This window comes from Anser brachyrhynchus (genome assembly GCF_964034855.1).
Source record: "Anser brachyrhynchus genome assembly, chromosome: 26".
Taxonomy (NCBI): Eukaryota; Metazoa; Chordata; class Aves; order Anseriformes; family Anatidae; genus Anser; species Anser brachyrhynchus.
Window position 1 is genome coordinate 4388122 of NC_137719.1, and position 17004 is coordinate 4405125.

Below are 17004 nucleotides of genomic sequence, written 5' to 3' on the forward strand. Positions count from 1 at the left end.
AGCCCCTGCTTCTGTAAAACAACCACAGTCCTGCACATGCTTCACCTCCCTGCAGAGCATCCTCCCTAAAGCTGCATGCTGGGCAGTTCTGAAGAGTTTTACCAACAAGTTCTGCAGCAATCCCTAAGGAAAAAGAGGTTAGAGGAATAGCTTGTACAGCAGGCAGCGGAAAGCAGCAGTACAAAGTACTTTATTGCTGCTTATTTCTGCAAAAAAACAAAAAAAAAAAATCATGTCTCTCCCCCACACCCCAGCCCTTCTTCCAAGAAATGTCTGCCCGCTGGATAATAATTGCTGATTCAATGCCCAGTAGGGCTCCTTTAAAGAAGAAAATTGCTGCAGCACTCACTGTATTCATCAAATATTATTGCTGCTCTCTAGAGGAATGGGAAGATCTATTATCAAAGAAATAGATTCAGCATCACCTTATGCTGGCTATGGCTTTAAAAAAAAAATTATAAAGCAATGTCTTCCTTTGGTTGGGACCCAGAAGGGGAACAAAAACGACAGAGAGAGGAGAGAGAAAGGGCTAGAGATAAAGAGGCTGCGCTGTCTCCACCAGTCTCACTGCGGGTGCCTAGGAAAGCCTGGAGGTTCAGAGAGGAGCAGGCGCTGCAGGAGTGACTCAGCAGCCTCCTGCGGCAGAGGGGGGCTGGCAGCAGCCACCGCCCCTCCCCGGCTGCCAGCACCAAGCCTGCCCGTCCCTGGGAGCCATTGCTGCAGGAGACACTGCAGCCAAGCCGGAGCCACTCACACGGAGAGCTGGTCTCCTCCTGTCCAGAAATCTCCCTGCAAATAGTCGCAGAGTCACAGCTCCCTCCGTTGCCTCCCCAGGGTCTGCTCCAGGGAAAGCATCAAAGCTGCCCCCCCCAGCCCGTTATCTCCCCACCGCAGTCAGGAGAAGCCGCTCTGCTCCCTCCGAGCTGCAGAAAAGCCATTAACTCCCACTGCCACGCTCACCTCCCACTCACGGGGAGCAGCTGAGCAGCTGACGCCTCCTCTCCTACACCCCATCTCCCATGCGGCTGTACACCAGTGCCTTCACTACCTTGCACAGGATAGAAAAGGAACAGCAGGGCCACGAAGCGCTGCACGTCCAGCCCCACACACCTACCGCTGCTCTCCAGCAGGAGGCACCTAAAGGTGCAGGTGGGAAAGGAGTCGCAAGCTTCCTTTGTCAAGCAGGTGGGAAAGGAGTCGCAAGCTTCCTTTGTCACCCAACAGTTGCTCTGCGCGCAAGGCTGGTTGCAGGCGGAGAACTTAATCCCCCTCCACGCAGACCGGAGTTGGAGACTGGGCTCTTCCCACTCCCACGGGGGACGTGGTCTCCGTTCCTGCAATCTGGGCTCAGTGGGAGAAGCACTCGGTGTCCACAAACACTGCCTTGAATGCAGCGCTTGGCGAAGGCTGTGGGAGGCAAGGGAGAAGAGACACACAATTGTACAAAGCCCACGCGCTCACTTCTCAGCCCTTTGCTCAGTTTCTGCTAGGTCTGTCCTGATTTCCCACCTGTTGGCACCCCACCTCTCTATTCCTGATTTAACACCTCCCTCTTTTGTATGTTGTCTATTTACCCCTCTCCCCCAAAATGAACATTTTCTTCCTGCTTCCCCCCCAGTTTCACCTGAACCTCCTCTCGGGGCACTCAGAAAAGAACACCTTCCTGGGCTAAAACTGTTCCGATCCCACGGATACTCCCATCACCCCATTTTGCTGCACCATTTTTAGCTACTCTGGGGAAGAATTTTATGCAGTATCAATCACAAACACTAGCTCTTGGGGTGAGGTCTGGCAGTGATAAGGCCACTGAAAACTTCTGTTAACTATACGGAAGTTGGTGCAGAGCACTCACTGCTCCTGGATACGAAAGAGGCTTGCCCTTTGCATATTTTTCTTGCTTTTAGCAGTTATGCTTCTGTCCAAAGGGAGCCTGGGACATGGTAGCTCCTCCTCTATGCGGGACTCTCCTCCTCTCTCCCTCCCTTCTCCTGGAAAGTTGCTGCAGTGCTGAACTTTTGCCAGGAACCGGACCTGCTGCAGAAGTGGCAGCTTCCCAGAGGGTGGAGAGAAGAGGCAGACTGAGTAATGCTTTCTCGAAGCTCCACTTGACAGCAGCCACTCAGACGATCACTTCTCCCTCTTCCTTCCCTTCCCTGCCTATAGCAGGGCTCTAACAATAAATTCCTGGTACAGGTAGAAATGCCAGGTCCTACCTCCACACCCCTGCAGTGACAGGCAGAGGACACTGCCAAGGGTTAATGCGAGAGGGGCTGCTCCTTCCTTTTCCATTTGGAAAAATGGTAAAATCCCCCTTTTCCCCATCCTCCCCCAAAGGACGCAGAGAAACTTTGCTTAAGTTCCCCTTAGGCTGCAGCTGCCTCTGCTGTCCCTGACACAGCAATCCTAGGCCCTTTATTTCACCTCATGCAGACAGATTCCTTGAAAAGTCCAAGAAAAAAATGTCTCGGCTGCCTTTCTGCCCTCTCCTCTCCCCCTAAATTGCAGCTCCACCGGGGTGAATTCCCAACAGGAGGCGCTGGCAGGGTGCACAGAGCTCCAAACGCTGCGGTCTGCCCCCAGGGAATTGCAAATCCCAAATTAACCCTTCCCTTGGGCCTTTTCCTTCCTCACTGTGCACAGCACTTCTCAGTCCAGCGCAGGCTGCTCCGAAGCGTGGCAAGCCTCCTGAAGGAATGATTTAGGTCAGATTATATGGATAGTAACTCTGCCCCTCAAGGCAAGCCCTAGATGCAGCTGAACAGCCTTGCCCAGCCTAAATGAAATCTGCAATGCGTTCTTTTTTCCGAGCACAGCAGTAGCAAGCCCTGGGGAGCACTGAACTCAGTAGGTCGCCTCCTGTTTCACTCCGGCTGCACTACTGGAAGAAATAACTCCTCCTTTCCTCCCCCTCACTCATCCCACACACATCCCCAAGGTGCACCTTCACCTCTCTGACCATGCTGAGCCTACAAAGGCGTTTGCTTTCTAATGGCCGCAGGAGCAGCTGGACCAGGGCTGCGAGCTGGCAGAATGGCTTCTCTTTTCTGCAGACTCACAGCAGCAGCCAATTTTCTCAACATCTGATCTCCAGGCTTACTGGTCTTAAACTCAAGCCTCAGATGCTCCCAGATTTAAAGATTGTGTTAGTTACAGGAACAACCCAGCTTGTGCCGCTTCTTTCCTCAGCTTACTGGAAATGCTGCCATGCTCACAAGTCATTTTAACAAATAAAACAGAGGACGTAGCCCAGCCTTACAGAGAGTTACGCGTCCTTAACTTTGATCTAACAGAAGCAGACATCGTGGATACTGTGACCGTTTCCTCTTTGCTCTCTTCACACACACACTCAAAAGATTAAAAAACAAGTTGCTTGTACCCACTATTGAAGTTAAAAAAGAAGAATTAATGAAAAACTGCTTTCCATCTTGAATATGCAACGGGTATTAAAAACAACTATGTATCTTTTCCTGAAATCATAAAAAAGCTTGGAACCTTTTTCCCAGTACTTCAAAGCAGAAGTACATCTTAGAGCTTGTACAAATTTCTTTAGTGAAATTTTTAAAAGCGTGTTCCTCCTGATGACAAACCATTATCTTAATGGATCAAGAAGTGCTACTTTAATGCTTTATTTTTATTACCATTGCCACACATTGTGGAGGCCCACAAGCACACTAGATATTGTACATATATAAATTCGGACAGAGTGCCTGCTATTGAGCACTTGCAATGTAATTAGGAAAGCACGATCTGGAAAGGAAAAATGGTAGCTGGAAAGCTGAGGCATGGAAGATGAATTCTAAGCTGTTGCCTTCCAGAAGGAAGGAGCTGTAAATATTTCAGGAGTACCACCTGATTTCTTGATGACTACACAAAGAACTTCTTTAAATCTGGGTACAACCAGTTCTATCATATCTTGTAGCCCATGAACGTAAAGGAAACATTTCCCAACAACACAGTAAAAGCAGATACACAAGGGATTATTCCTCTAAATAGTGACAGCATATAAACTACTCATACCACTTGTGAGGTGCCACTGAAAGCTGCCAGCCTCTGTAGCGTCACAGAACGTGGTGCAGTAATGCAGAGGTTAACTGTTACCATCCCATCTTGTGTTTAACATAGGAGGCTTGACTAGTTCCTGCTGGTGCTGAAAAGAAAAGAAAAATGTATCTTTGGGCAGATGAAATAAGCTCATCTCCCTGTTCAGGACTGACTCATCAGAGCTGGATAACTAATATCTGATTGTACATCTACAGCACCTCAGCTTCTGGAGGCTGCTTAGAAAATGTGCTGAAGGAGAACATCCTCCAGCCACCATGGCAGCGCCTGTTTATCAGCCAGGCTCTGAGACGTGCCAGCTGGCTCTCAATTTCCTACTACAGCATGGCAACAGGCAATTTTTAATTGAAAGCTCCTCTCCCCAGCTAAACAAGTCCAGCATTCACAGCCTCCGAGCCTCTGCTAACCTGGGAATGTGGAAATCAGTTTTACTCTTCTGCTGGCATCCCCTGCTATAAATGACTGATGCTGGGCTAAGAAAGGTACTAAATGTTGTATATGGGATTCAGTTCTGAAACAACCACAGTCTCATAAAAATTTTAGATGCTCAGCACCGCTTAGGCTCAACAACAATGTTCTTGATTCTGATTTAGTAAATGTGCCAATCCTAGAAATTTTAGAAGTTATTCGGTCCTTTTGCCCAGAGGTCAGAGAATACCTTTACCAATTGAGAATTTCCAAGAATTACAGCTCAAAATACAGAACTGCCTGGGTTTATACTGCATGACCTGGTAGAGGTAGAGCAACTCAAGAGCAAGGGCTTGGTTTGACAGCTTAGTGAATTATAGACTTGACGAGATTGTAGGAAAGGGCTCTCTTCTGGTCATTTCTTGTTCGAGGTTCATTTCATCATTTTGATACCCATCTACCAGAAAAAAAAAGTGCTCTTCAAGAGCATAAAACCATTACACTGATGTGCTGTAGGTCAGAAAACTCAAACCAGCACTCAGCTTTCCCAAAGGTCACCCCATCTGGAACCAGGCAGGAACCAGGAGGCAGTGAGAATCCACCCATAAAACTCTTCACTGCAAGCAGCTTTTACACCGCTCCCCAGCTATATTGTTCTGAAAGGCAGAGTGCTGTGCTGAAAGGTGAAACGTGACCTTTCGTGTTTGCTTTCAGTATTTGAAATACGCTTGTTTAGCTTCACAAACATCCTCTTATAGATTCTACCAACAGAAGTAGATAAATGCGAGATAAAAGGATCTATCTGGCTACCTCATCTTTCCTAATACCCCGTCTACTCAATAGCTATTCTCTACAACATCAAGTGCTTTACGCTACCTCATAACAAACGGCCAAGTTACTCTCCTTGAAAAGCAAAGTTAATACAATTTCTAGTCAGTTCTGATGGCTGTGTTTGTGAATCAGCAGACCCTTGAAGATTTATCTCCTATCTTACTCTGGAGACCTAGAAACCGCGCTCATTTGAGCTGCTGCAGGAATTTCTCTGACTTGCAGAGCACTAGCTAGGTATAGGCAAATAATCTCCCACACTGCAGCCCATGCAAGTGCACCCCTTCTGCTGTCAGAGAGGAAGCGGAATCACTTAGAAGGTAACACAACCATCTGCTCAACAGCAACAACGACCCTGGAGATTTTGGAGTAATTAAAACAAACGACTGAGTAGCTTTTGGCAATGCCAAATAAGCAGGCTAGTTAGTTACAATGCTAGGCACTTCTGAAGTTATTTCAGGAATATTTCGCTTACACAAAAGCCAAACTCATGCTCCAAGTTTTTAGTAACCTGAGGGCTTTTAAAGGGTCTAATACCACCAGTCACCTGAAGGACTTAGAGGATAATATCAGGATAACAGAAATTTGAAGGAGTGTGACAGATCCTGATCTAAGGAAGGTGATGATCGTGGAACACCCAAAGGCAGCAGGCACTGCTTAGTCCCTGCGCAGGGCTCCCTGAAGCACACCCGCATCATGCTCTCGTTACTAACTGTGATCTGCCTGTGATTCATGAAGCTTCAGTGTTCCAGTTTAGCAGTTTCTTTTGCTTTTAAGCAATTTTTTCTCCCCCACATTCAAAAAGAGTTAACAGTTTTTTTAATGGTAGTTGCTATTTCTCTGAAAAATTTGCACAAATAAGAAAAAACAGTAACTTCTCATCTGCCCTTAAGCAGTATAATCAAGAACACACTAATACATGCTACGAGAGCCTTACAGGCACTGTCAACCAGGCTGTTTAATTTACAAATAGTCCTGCATTAGAGTGGTGCAAAGCCAATTTCCCTCTAGGAGTAGTGCCAGAGATTAAACCTCTGCAGACCTCTGCAAATGCTTCAGTGAGGTTATATTAGCATAAAACTGGAGCACTGGGATGCATTCCCTATTCCATCGCACCCAGGCGTACGTCCTTGACTATCACCCTTGATTATCAAATACAATACCAAGAATCTGATTCATGCAAGAAGATCTGATGTAGGAAATTGGGTGCACGGGCTGCAGAAGTTCAATAATTTTTATTCATATGCTGCAGAGCTGAGCAACTTCAGCTCGCTGCTATGAAGCTTAACCATTCACCACACTGCAGTACAGTCAGACAGTTTTACTGCTTGCTTTCCATCTGTGTTTTATGGTCAGCTGTCCGTGCCAGACTACTAAATAATGGGATGCTTATATCTTGCTAAAAAATGCTTGCACTTCTGTGCATGGGAAGATTATATATATTAAAGGTAGAGGTGGCTTTATTTACACTCCACAAATTTTATTGCTACTTATGCAGTAAGAAGAATCTCATAAAATTTCAAAAAATAATTGAGTTACAGCAGATGAATTCCTCAACTCTTCTTCTAGATTCTGCAACCAAAGGAAGCACCCATCCTGGTAGTGGAGAACTCAGACCATGCTTAAGTTCCTGCAGACCACAGATATAAGATCTCTCTGCCTTTCAATTATGCCTGCAGATCACAAATAAATACTGGTTTTGACTCCCATTTTATCTTTATTGTCACGCATGATGGCAAGTTTTTGGAAGGAAACAGAGCCTCTGCCTGAGTTATGAGCCTTTCATATGCTCTTAACTGTATGCAGCCTCTTCCTTGCACTTATCACTAACAGTAACACTACATACACATAATTATCATCACTGCGCATTTAAAAGCGCAGTAGTGAGAGCTGGTCTCCCAGAACAACTCTCTGGTGCACACCAACACTTAGGGTTCACTTTGTCTTTGCCCCTTAACACAACTCGTACTGATGAGAATGTCTCAGATCTGAGTTCATTGCTTGACACGCGAGTACATACTGCGGGCAGAAAACACTATCGTATAACAGCACAGGGAGGTGTCAACAACTATTCTTGGATTTTAGGGCATCACAAAACACTTCTCAGGTGACAGCTTCGTGTAAGATCATCCACAAGGAGACAAAATGTTTTAAAAGCTGAGGCTCAGATCCTCAGCTAGCCTAAACTGGCAGGGCTTCAGTGAAGCCTACGGGCAAGTGCCAACTTAGGCAAACTCCTACCATGTGCCTCAGTCTAACTCCTTTCTTCTCTTGTTGGCAGAAGACCCGTTCATGAGATTTTGCAGAGGAATAAATCTCTTTCAGAACGGGCTGAGTGGGCTTGTTCAAGACATGCACATTGCTCTGCAGCTGGCAAGGTAGCTTCAGATTATTTGCCCAAGAACCTTTTTATCTTTAATTGCTGGAATCTGACAAACGTAGATCACCTATTTAATTGATTCTGGGAATTAAGATCTAACCACAAGAAGTAATCTGCCATCACATTTTGTGGCCTAGTTTGGAGTCTTGATCCAAAGAGTAAACAAAGCTAATGAATCCTCTAATTAAGCATTCATTGAAGGAGCTCAGATGGCTGGTTGTTTCCTCTAGCTCTTGTAATCAAGTGGCAGAACAAACTCAAAGTGAGCAAATTAACGTTACTGTGTGCAGCAAAACAGAATTGGTGGAAGCGATAATAAAATAATGAAAGCTGCTCAGGCACTTACTATATATGGCACAAACAAAGCAAATAGCAGTTCAAAAGAAATAAATTAAATACTTATTAGCATTTTTTGTGTCTTTCAGATACTGTATTTCAGTCCTTGCAGACAAAACTCCCTATGAGCTTTGACAACTCATATTAGTGTTGTCTCATATTAAAAGGGCTGTTCGGAATACAGGAAGCAGACTTCCTAAAATGGGAGATTCATTCCAATTCAACAAAGAAAAATGCAGCAGCATAAGGAGAATCAAAGTAGAACAAAGCATTTTTGTTTGTACATTTAAATCCTTCAGAGATCTTGATATAATTTCAAGTGCATATATAAGATCCGGATTCTGAACACCAGGAAAAGGGAAAGAAACTGGACCCCTTACTCCTGCTTTTAGCCTCTCACAATCTTCCCCTGTATTAGTGCCCTACAACAGAGATTTTGAAGCCTCTTCAGCATATGAGCAAAGCTTCAAAACAACCCAAAGATGTAAAAATACATACAGTATTATCCAGCATACATGAGAATAAAGCCAAAGAAATTTCTTTAGCCCCCTTGTCTCTTCCCAGAAGTTTTAAAGAGAGAAGTAGCTATTAAAAACGGAAACATTGTAGGGAAACTGAAACACTTAACCTGACTTTTCTCAGCACTGAAGCTCTCAGGGGCTTCAATGAGAATTCTCTTATTCCGTTTTTACAACACACCTCTCTGTGGTAAGATCAGTAAAAGGACCTATAGGGACCACTCAGCAGAATGCATGCTTTACTGCATTCCCATAGCAGTAAAGTACTGGCACTCAACATCGACTGCTACAGTGGACCTGTTCCAGCTCTTCCTTTTCTCCTTCAGGACTGCTCTGATCAATCTTATCACTAAAAAAAATCATTCAGTAATACATGGTGTCACTGAATGCAAATATGTTGATTTTTGAATTTCCAGTAAATTCATCAACAATTACAGAACACTAGAAAGTAACTTTCTTAATCACACTTAATTATGTGTAATATATCTCACCTGCCTGCTTTGCAAGTATAGGTAGCACGCACAGATCAACTCTCACCAGATTGTTTTACATTGTATTTTATTTACACCACAGTTAGGAAATTTTCAGAAGTGGGAGCACCTGATTCCCCAGTCTATCAGAGTTGTGCCTTTCTTGAGTAGAAAAATCTACAAGGATAAACAATGCTTTTGCTCTTCTGACTCAGGAATGCTCAATTTCTGTGTAAATCCACACTGAGCAGACACAGCTTATTTTATGCTTTTGAAATAAGACCAGGTGCAGATGATACATGCTTCATTCTGCCATGCACCCCAACCCCAAACATACCTGTTAGACTTTCTGCTGGGGAAACCAATTTTTGATGCAAATAAGCAAAAGGCAAACCCCACTACATTCCAATGCATGAATCTTTTCCAGCTCAGGGAAGTTCTTCACTGGCTCTTGTTTTGCATTCAAGTTACTTCTCAGTACACGTAAGGCCCTAGCACAGGAAAGTCTTTGGCCCTAGACCTAAATTTCTCCTAGGTGCACATTAACTAAGTAGTATGAGGCAGAGGGAAATTTGCAAACAGTAATGTCAGAGATGTTTGCTTTTGCTTCTGCAGCACTATTATGTGACTGCACAGCTGCCACTTTTCATGTCATTAATGTAATTTCAGTATCATTCATGATAATTTACATTATTTAGGTCAGTCAACCTAGTGGAGGTTTTCAAGGGATGAACCTGGCCTTACAATTCTTCTGCCTAAAGTCCGTGTTACATGAAATCATGAGACTCGCACCTAATTAAAACAGCAAGGCAGCAGCTGTAGGTAGCTTTAGCAGATGGAAAGGGAAGTAATGCTAAGCAGCTGGGTGACTCAGCTCATCTCCAGTGACCACCTGCCTGCTTTTTTTCCGATGCAATCTTAAACACAGACAAGGCAAACAGCACAGACCATTTCATTCTAATTGGAAGCCAGTCTTTATCCTGTTCTTCTATTCACTACTACTTTAGAGATTTGTCTAACAATAATATCAAGGGGCTAGTGTGCTCTGCATTATGACAAAAAGCAACAAAAGGGAGACAAAGAGAATGGGAAAACCAGCATTAGCATTACTCCGTACCTGGAAATGTGAACTTCCAAGATAGGATGCCTCGAGCAGTGGTTTCCCTTTCATTACAGTAAGAAAGCTTCATCCTTACCTCTGACTAACACTGAAATTCAACATTGCAGGGCTGTCTGCAGACATGCTTTCCCATCTTCCTGGCACACGCTACTGGAGGAGAAGGAGGGGTTTTGCACTCATTTGCTCTCTCTAAAATGATATGAGAAAGAAATATGAGAAAGAATATTAACAGACTACAATTACAAACCTTATTTTCCTGGGACACAAAGTAGAGGTTATTTTACAAGTTGAGGTATATTAATTTATTAATACATGGCATAATAATTGATACTATTAATTATTAAATCTTATGCTCAAAATTGAATACAGTGGAGATTAACAAATCCATTGGCATGAAACAAGGTATGCCAGTATCCATTTGTTGAATGTCCCATAACAACTTGTATTTAGAAGCTCAATGAATCTCTGACCAAGCCTACTGGTAAATCTTCCCATCTGCTACGACGTCTACACTGCTCATTTACTTCCCTGGGTGCACTGCAAGATACAAAAGCTACCTTTTTTTTGGCAAAAGTCAAGAATAGCTACTCAGTTAAATCTAAAATTTATTAGCACGTAAAATCATGCCTGTGCTGTTACTGTATTCTGCATATATAATACACGAATAACAAGCATGAACGTAACCGCTACTGAATTTTTTTGAATAAAACTTGAAGCCTCACTTGCAATGCTTATGAGTTGAGAGCATTTCCATCGATCTTCATGTGGACACTTCATATTTGCAAAATAAAATCTCATCAGATTTACTGTGAGGTAGTGATGCATATGTCTTTATTTGTTCTTTGCATAGTTAATTCTCTCCAGCATGAGCTCAGATGAAAAGATCTTATACCTTTCTATCTTTGATAGAAACTGCCCTTCACAGCTTAATATTCTTTATATTCAAGTACACTATGACCTGTGGAAATGACAACACACAACAGGTAAAGTTGTGCCTGAGAGCACTAGACTATAGAAGGAAACATGATGAAATCCACCCTGTCTTACTTTTATTAGATGATTCATATTAAGCAAGCATATCTTTGTGCCCCAAATACTTGGGTACTACTGTAATTAGTGACAGCCAGACAGCTTCATTTACATATATTATTATCAACACCTTTTGGAGCATCCCAGAAAATGTTTGGGCAATGTATCCCTACCTTACTTTTAGATGAATTCTACTGCATAATAATGCTTGGTTTTACTCAATCAGTGGCTAATAATCTGTATCAGAGGTAGCTGCAAGGCAGCTGTCCAGTTTTAGTCTCCATTGTAGTCAGGTTATGAAAGATTAAGTATTCAATCCCTGTTGTCCACACCTCAAACTTGCCTCCATAGCATTTCAAAGAATATAGAAAGCAAAGTTAGATGGCTAGACAATATTTTTTTTCCTGCTCCAAGAACAAACTACACCGCATAGTAGTTTCTTAATTCATGTAATTACTTGGTTATTAAGAACCATTTGTGAGGAGATACCTAGTGAGCACAGCAGGAGCTTGAAGAGCACACACACCTTGTGACAACTGCAAACGAGATGGGGGGGAAAAAAAAAAAAAGCTGTTTAGACATGCATTCTAAGCTTTCTGAGGTACAGGTGAGTGTTGCAAACGCCCCAGCCCCACTGATAACCCGAGCCTTCCCCAGGCCCTGGCTATGACAGGGGTTTCCGACAACCTCCATACCACCTCTCTCAGGGAGGCTTGGGCGGGAGGGGGCCACCAGGCACAAAATGGCGCCGCGCAGCACCCTAGGGCTAATCCTGAAGGAGTCGTGAGGCAACACAGACCCGAGAGCACCCTGCCTCCCACAGACCCACCCGAGAAGGGACAAACGAGCAGCGGGAAGCCCCGACCGCCGCCCCCTCGCCTCCAACCCCCTGCAGAGCCGCCCGAACCAAGCGGGGCCGTCCTTCAGCGCCGCGTCCCTCCCCGTCCCCGCCTGGCGGCTGCGGCCGCCCGCCCTCCCCGACGATAAATAGGGGCCGTCGGGCGGCGCCGAGCCGCAGAGCAGTCGCTGGCCCCCCGCAAGCATGAGCTCGTACGGCTACGATCCGTTCTTTCCCTCCTACAAGCGCCGCTATGCCGACAGCTCGCGGCTCCACGTCTCCACGATGCGGAGCAGCAGCGGCGGCTACAGCTCCGGGCGCTCGGCGTACTCCAGCCTGTCGGCGCCCGTCTCCTCCGTGTCGGTTCGCCGCAGCTATGCCGCCTCCAGCGCCTCGGGCTCCCTCCTGCACTCCGTGGACAGCCTCGACCTGAGCCAGGTGGCGGCCATCAGCAACGACCTCAAGTCCATCCGCAGCCAGGAGCGGGCGCAGCTGCAGGACCTCAACGACCGCTTCGCCTGCTTCATCGAGCGGGTGCACGAGTTGGAGCAGCAGAACAAGGTGCTGGAGGCTGAGCTGCTGGTGCTGAGGCAGAAGCACGCCGAGCCATCCCGCTTCCGAGCCCTGTACGAGCAGGAGATCCGTGAGCTGCGCCTGGCTGCTGAGGAGGCGACAAGCGAGAAGCAGGCGCTGCAGGGCGAGCGGGAGAGCCTGGAGGAGACGCTGCGGGGGCTGCAGGCCCGCTACGAGGAAGAGGTGCTGAGCCGGGAGGATGCTGAGGCCAGGCTGCTGGAGGTCCGCAAGGGCGCCGATGAGGCAGCGTTGGCTCGGGCCGAGCTGGAGAAGCGTGTGGACAGCCTCCTGGATGAGCTGGCCTTCCTCAAGAAGGTCCACGAGGAAGAGCTGGCCGAGCTGCAGGCTCAGATCCAGTATGCTCACCTCTCCGTCGAGATGGACGTGTCGGCCAAGCCTGACCTCTCAGCTGCGCTGCGGGACATCCGTGCCCAGTACGAGAAGCTGGCGGCCCGCAACATGCAGAACGCCGAGGAGTGGTTCCGCAGCCGCTTCACCGTCCTCAGCGAGAGCGCTGCCAAGAACACCGACGCTGTCCGTGCCGCCAAGGATGAGGTGTCTGAGAGCCGCCGTCTCCTGAAGGCCAAGACGCTGGAGATTGAGGCTACCCGTGGCATGAACGAAGCGCTGGAGAAGCAGCTGCAGGAGCTGGAGGAAAAGCAGAGCGCTGACATCTCGGCGCTGCAGGTGAGCGCAGGCTGCCTTTCAGCCCACAGCACCGCTTGGTGCATAACGCGGGGGTGGTCTTGGGTGTACTGTGGTAAGCTCCTGTCAAAAAGGCAAATGAATGCTCCAAAAAGCATAAGGGGAAAGAAACAGCCTAGATTCTAAAATGAAGTATATTTAACCCTTGTGAATGCTTTAGTCTTTAAATAGCGGGAAATGGGTGCTTAGGTTTGTACTAGGGTGTAGAGGGAGGGGTGGGGAAGCCCCGCTGGGGAGCGGTGTGAGGGGGCTGTCGGTCTGCTGCAGCAAGGTTAAGCTGCAAGGGCTGCAGGAATCCCTTGGCAGGTGGCGTTGCTAGATGGGAAAACCGAGGCTTGTGCACTGTCAATGTTCTTGCTTCCAACAGGATACAATCAACAAATTAGAGAATGAGTTGCGAACCACGAAGAGCGAAATGGCTCGCTACTTAAAGGAATACCAAGACCTGCTCAATGTGAAAATGGCCCTGGACATTGAGATTGCAGCATACAGGTATGATAGGGAGGATGTGTAAATCAATCTTGGATCTGATTCCCCCTTTTTTTATAAGAGAACTCTTTTTGTTCCTCCAGCTGAAAGTGTCAGAGATAGCAGAGTTTAATCAGGTTTTCTTAATTGTCTTGCGGTTGAAAGAAGCAGTGCTTTTAAGGTAAAGCTTGCTCTCAGCAAAATCTGCACTGTGTAGCAAATAGGAGTATCATAGTATGTGTGTACATGCATACAGAATTATTAACTCAGGTATATTATCTATTCTCCATCTTTACATGTAAAAAAAATAAATGCTGTACTCATACAGCAAAGAGATCCCTAAGCCTAAAACCTGTTTTTATATCAGTAAAACTCCTTAAAACAGGTAGCTATGTTTTCAGAACTAGAAATCCCTTACATGTTTTCAACAATGGGATATCTCTCTAATTGCTTAGCAGGAGATTACTTGTGAGTTCTTTCACAGAATTGCTTGCAAATAACTGGTTAATGTTTTAACCCAGATACTGGTAGAAATTATAAATGCTGAAACAGTTTCTGTGAATGCCGCAGAGGGAAACATTGAAAGTGGCTAGCTGTTAGATGAGGTTTATAGCTGTAACATGGAGTTGTTACATTTGCATTGTTCTCTGGAACTTCACAGGCTACCAAAATACATCTGTATCTTTTACCTGCTGTAGAAACCTAGTCCTGGGGGGTCTTTTCTTCATTACTTCAAACAAGTACTAATTCCACAGTAATACACATTTCAAACTTAACTTCTTCTAAGAAGATAAGAATACTATTGCCACACAATTATTCATTATGGGCTAGTATTTGCACTCTAGGTAGTATGCAGTCCCTAGAGCTTGTGCTGCTCAAAGCGTAATAATGGTTCTCTTGTCCATAGCTGAGTTTGCTGAATACCACTGCAGCAGAGCTAAGATGCTTGCTTTTTTTTTTTTTTTTCCTGCTAGAAAACTGCTGGAAGGTGAAGAGACCCGACTCAGCTTCACTAGTGTTGGAAGCATCACCAGTGGCTACACCCAGGCTGCCCCGACTTTTGGCAGGTCTGCATACAGTGGTCTCCAGTCCAGTTCCTACTTGATGACAACCCGTTCCTTCCCCACCTACTACTCTAGTCATGTCCAGGAAGAACAGATTGAAATAGAGGAAACAATTGAGGCTGCTAAAGCAGGAGAAGCCAAGGCAGCCCCAGCAGAGGAAGGTGAGGAAGAAGAGAAAGAAGAAGGTGAGGAGGAAGAAGCAGGAGGTGAAGAGGCTGAAGAAGAGGAGGAAGGTACTTAGTTACTTTCAAACCCCTCTCTTCCATGTTTCACCCTGCTCATATGGGATAAAACCTAGAAATCCTAGGAACTAGATTTAATTAATAGACTTTTCTCACTGACTATTAACAAGCATGTGAGATCAAGCATGTAGCATTTGAGCAAGTACACCTGAATTTAGAATAGAAGGTAAGGTAAATGTTTAGTGCCAGGGAGATTATAGGACTGGTTCTAGCCCCTGGAAACTGCTGTCTGTTTCTCATTCTTACAAAATTTAATGCAATACTTTAAAAGCAGGTAATGCTGGCAGCAAGCAATATGTGGCTATTTCAAACATCCTTGAGTGGATAACAGGAACATCCTGAACTAAATACTAATTCCCAGAGTAGCCTAGGATAATGGGAACATCACCTGATGTCTGGATTTAACCGTGTCTTGAGAGCAGCTCCTGTTGCCTGAGGTCTAGGTAGCTTACTCGCTTCCTTCAACCGAAGTATACGCCACTTCCTGTCCCCCAGTTTACTTACCAAACTCACTTTTTAAAAATGTAAGAGCAGCATTTTAGCTCTGAAGGCTGTAACCTAAACACATCTGAAATGTATTGGTTACCATTGGACCAATTGACGAGTTTAAGGTGATTATAATTTTATTAACGTGATCAGATCATAACAAAACTACAGCTGAGAGCCAATTGGAGGATAATAGCAAGATTCCTTCTTGAACTCAAATCTTTGTATAAGGTTTAAAGCAGCGAGTCTACAGTTAATTACTATTTTTCAAGACTGGTTTCTAAAAGACCTGTAAAAAGTTTCACTCCCTCTGAAATTTAGGGTAAACGGGCTGTATAATTTTGTCAGTCCTAGATATGTTGCTGCTACCATGCAGAAATCAGTTGCTAGCCCCATGATGTTTAGGTTGGCTGTCATCCAAATGGATGGAGATGGAGGTGCAGGTATGCTGGCTTCTGTGGAATTGGGATTAGGAACTAGTCTGAAGCAGTGTAGGAGATGAGAAATGTTTCTTCTCGCTTTTCAAAGGTGCAAAGGAAGAATCTGAAGAAGCCAAAGAGGGTGATGAAGAAGGGGAAGAAACAGCAGCTGAAGAAGGAGAGGAGTCTCAAGAAACTGCTGAGGAAACTGGTGAGGAAGAAAAGGAAGAGAAAGAAGCAGCAGGAAAGGAAGAGAGTGAAGTGAAGAAGAAAGCTTAATTTTTAAGGCAGTCCAGCTTTCTCATCAAGTTAAAATATGATTGACTGAGCTAAAATTGCAGTCTCACATATTTAATTCAGTGACCACTGAGGTTTAAAGTTAATGATCTATGATGTTTCTCTATGCGGAGTATCAGTATGCTTGCAGAGCACCCACTGGCTTGCTCCCTGAGTGCTGCATGGTCTACACGTATGAATTCAGGGGTTATGTCCTATTTGGGTGATTCAGAATCTTAAAATTCTAAAAGGAAAAAATAAGTCATGGAATGAAAGTTATCTTTAACTTGCATTTAAAATAATTATGGAAACCTTGGGTGGGCAAAATGGAGGCTTCAATAAGTATGTGCAATAAAGCTAGTCAATAAAGTTACAGAAATGCTTACACAGATTCCTTGTAGTATGTGTCTTTTGTCATTGATGCACTTAAAAATGATAGATAAAGTGGGGTATTACACTCATCTTTCAAGCCTGTTGAATGATTCTGTCCCAAGCTGATATATTGGAGCACTGATATGTGGATAAAGCAATAAGGGCGTTTCTTTGTTGTGCTGTGGATGTACGTTCACAGGAAACTTTAATTGTAAAAATATGCTGCAATCTGAATGGGCTGTTAGCTTTGGTTTTGCTAGTCTTGTATAAACCAACTCTCTTTTGCCTTATGGAAAAAATCCAATGAATAGAGAAACTGATATTGGCAAAAGAACAATGGATAGGTTCAGCGATGGAAAGGGAAAATGACTGCTGACAAGGTTTGGAACAAGGTCTGTCTTAACACCTTTTCA

General features: G+C 45.0%; 2 protein-coding genes across 7 annotated transcripts in view; one reads left to right on the top strand and one right to left on the bottom strand.

Moving 5' to 3' along the window:
- The window catches only part of DOCK5 (dedicator of cytokinesis 5), a 121621-nt gene extending 109754 nt beyond the window's left edge, over positions 1-11867 (bottom strand). Inside the window, exons 1-3 of one of the 6 annotated variants that reach the window (XM_080568587.1) lie at positions 11638-11867; positions 10196-10308; positions 4018-4147 (exon numbers count right to left, since the gene is read on the bottom strand). In XM_080568587.1, the coding sequence (XP_080424713.1) occupies positions 4018-4101 (84 nt within the window). In that variant the 5' untranslated portion in view covers positions 4102-4147; positions 10196-10308; positions 11638-11867. The other 5 variants (XM_080568591.1, XM_080568590.1, XM_080568592.1 and 2 more) reach the window with 5 other exon arrangements.
- Positions 11868-12049: 182 nt separating this feature from the next.
- NEFL (neurofilament light chain) lies at positions 12050-16610 on the top strand. Its single transcript, XM_080568658.1, has 4 exons — positions 12050-13246; positions 13632-13756; positions 14707-15029; positions 16053-16610. The coding sequence occupies exons 1-4, from the start codon at positions 12191-12193 to the stop codon at positions 16220-16222; spliced, it is 1674 nt and encodes a 557-aa protein (XP_080424784.1). The 5' UTR covers positions 12050-12190; the 3' UTR covers positions 16223-16610.
- The last annotated feature ends 394 nt before the right edge of the window (positions 16611-17004 follow it).

Excerpts from the sequence above, each read along its gene's own strand:
- NEFL (XM_080568658.1), top strand. The coding sequence starts at position 12,191 with ATGAGCTCGTACGGCTACGATCCGTTCTTTCCCTCCTACAAGCGCCGC. Across the intron at positions 13,247-13,631 it reads CTGACATCTCGGCGCTGCAG|GATACAATCAACAAATTAGA; the intron begins GTGAGCGCAGGC and ends TGCTTCCAACAG. Across the intron at positions 13,757-14,706 it reads ATTGAGATTGCAGCATACAG|AAAACTGCTGGAAGGTGAAG; the intron begins GTATGATAGGGA and ends TTTTCCTGCTAG.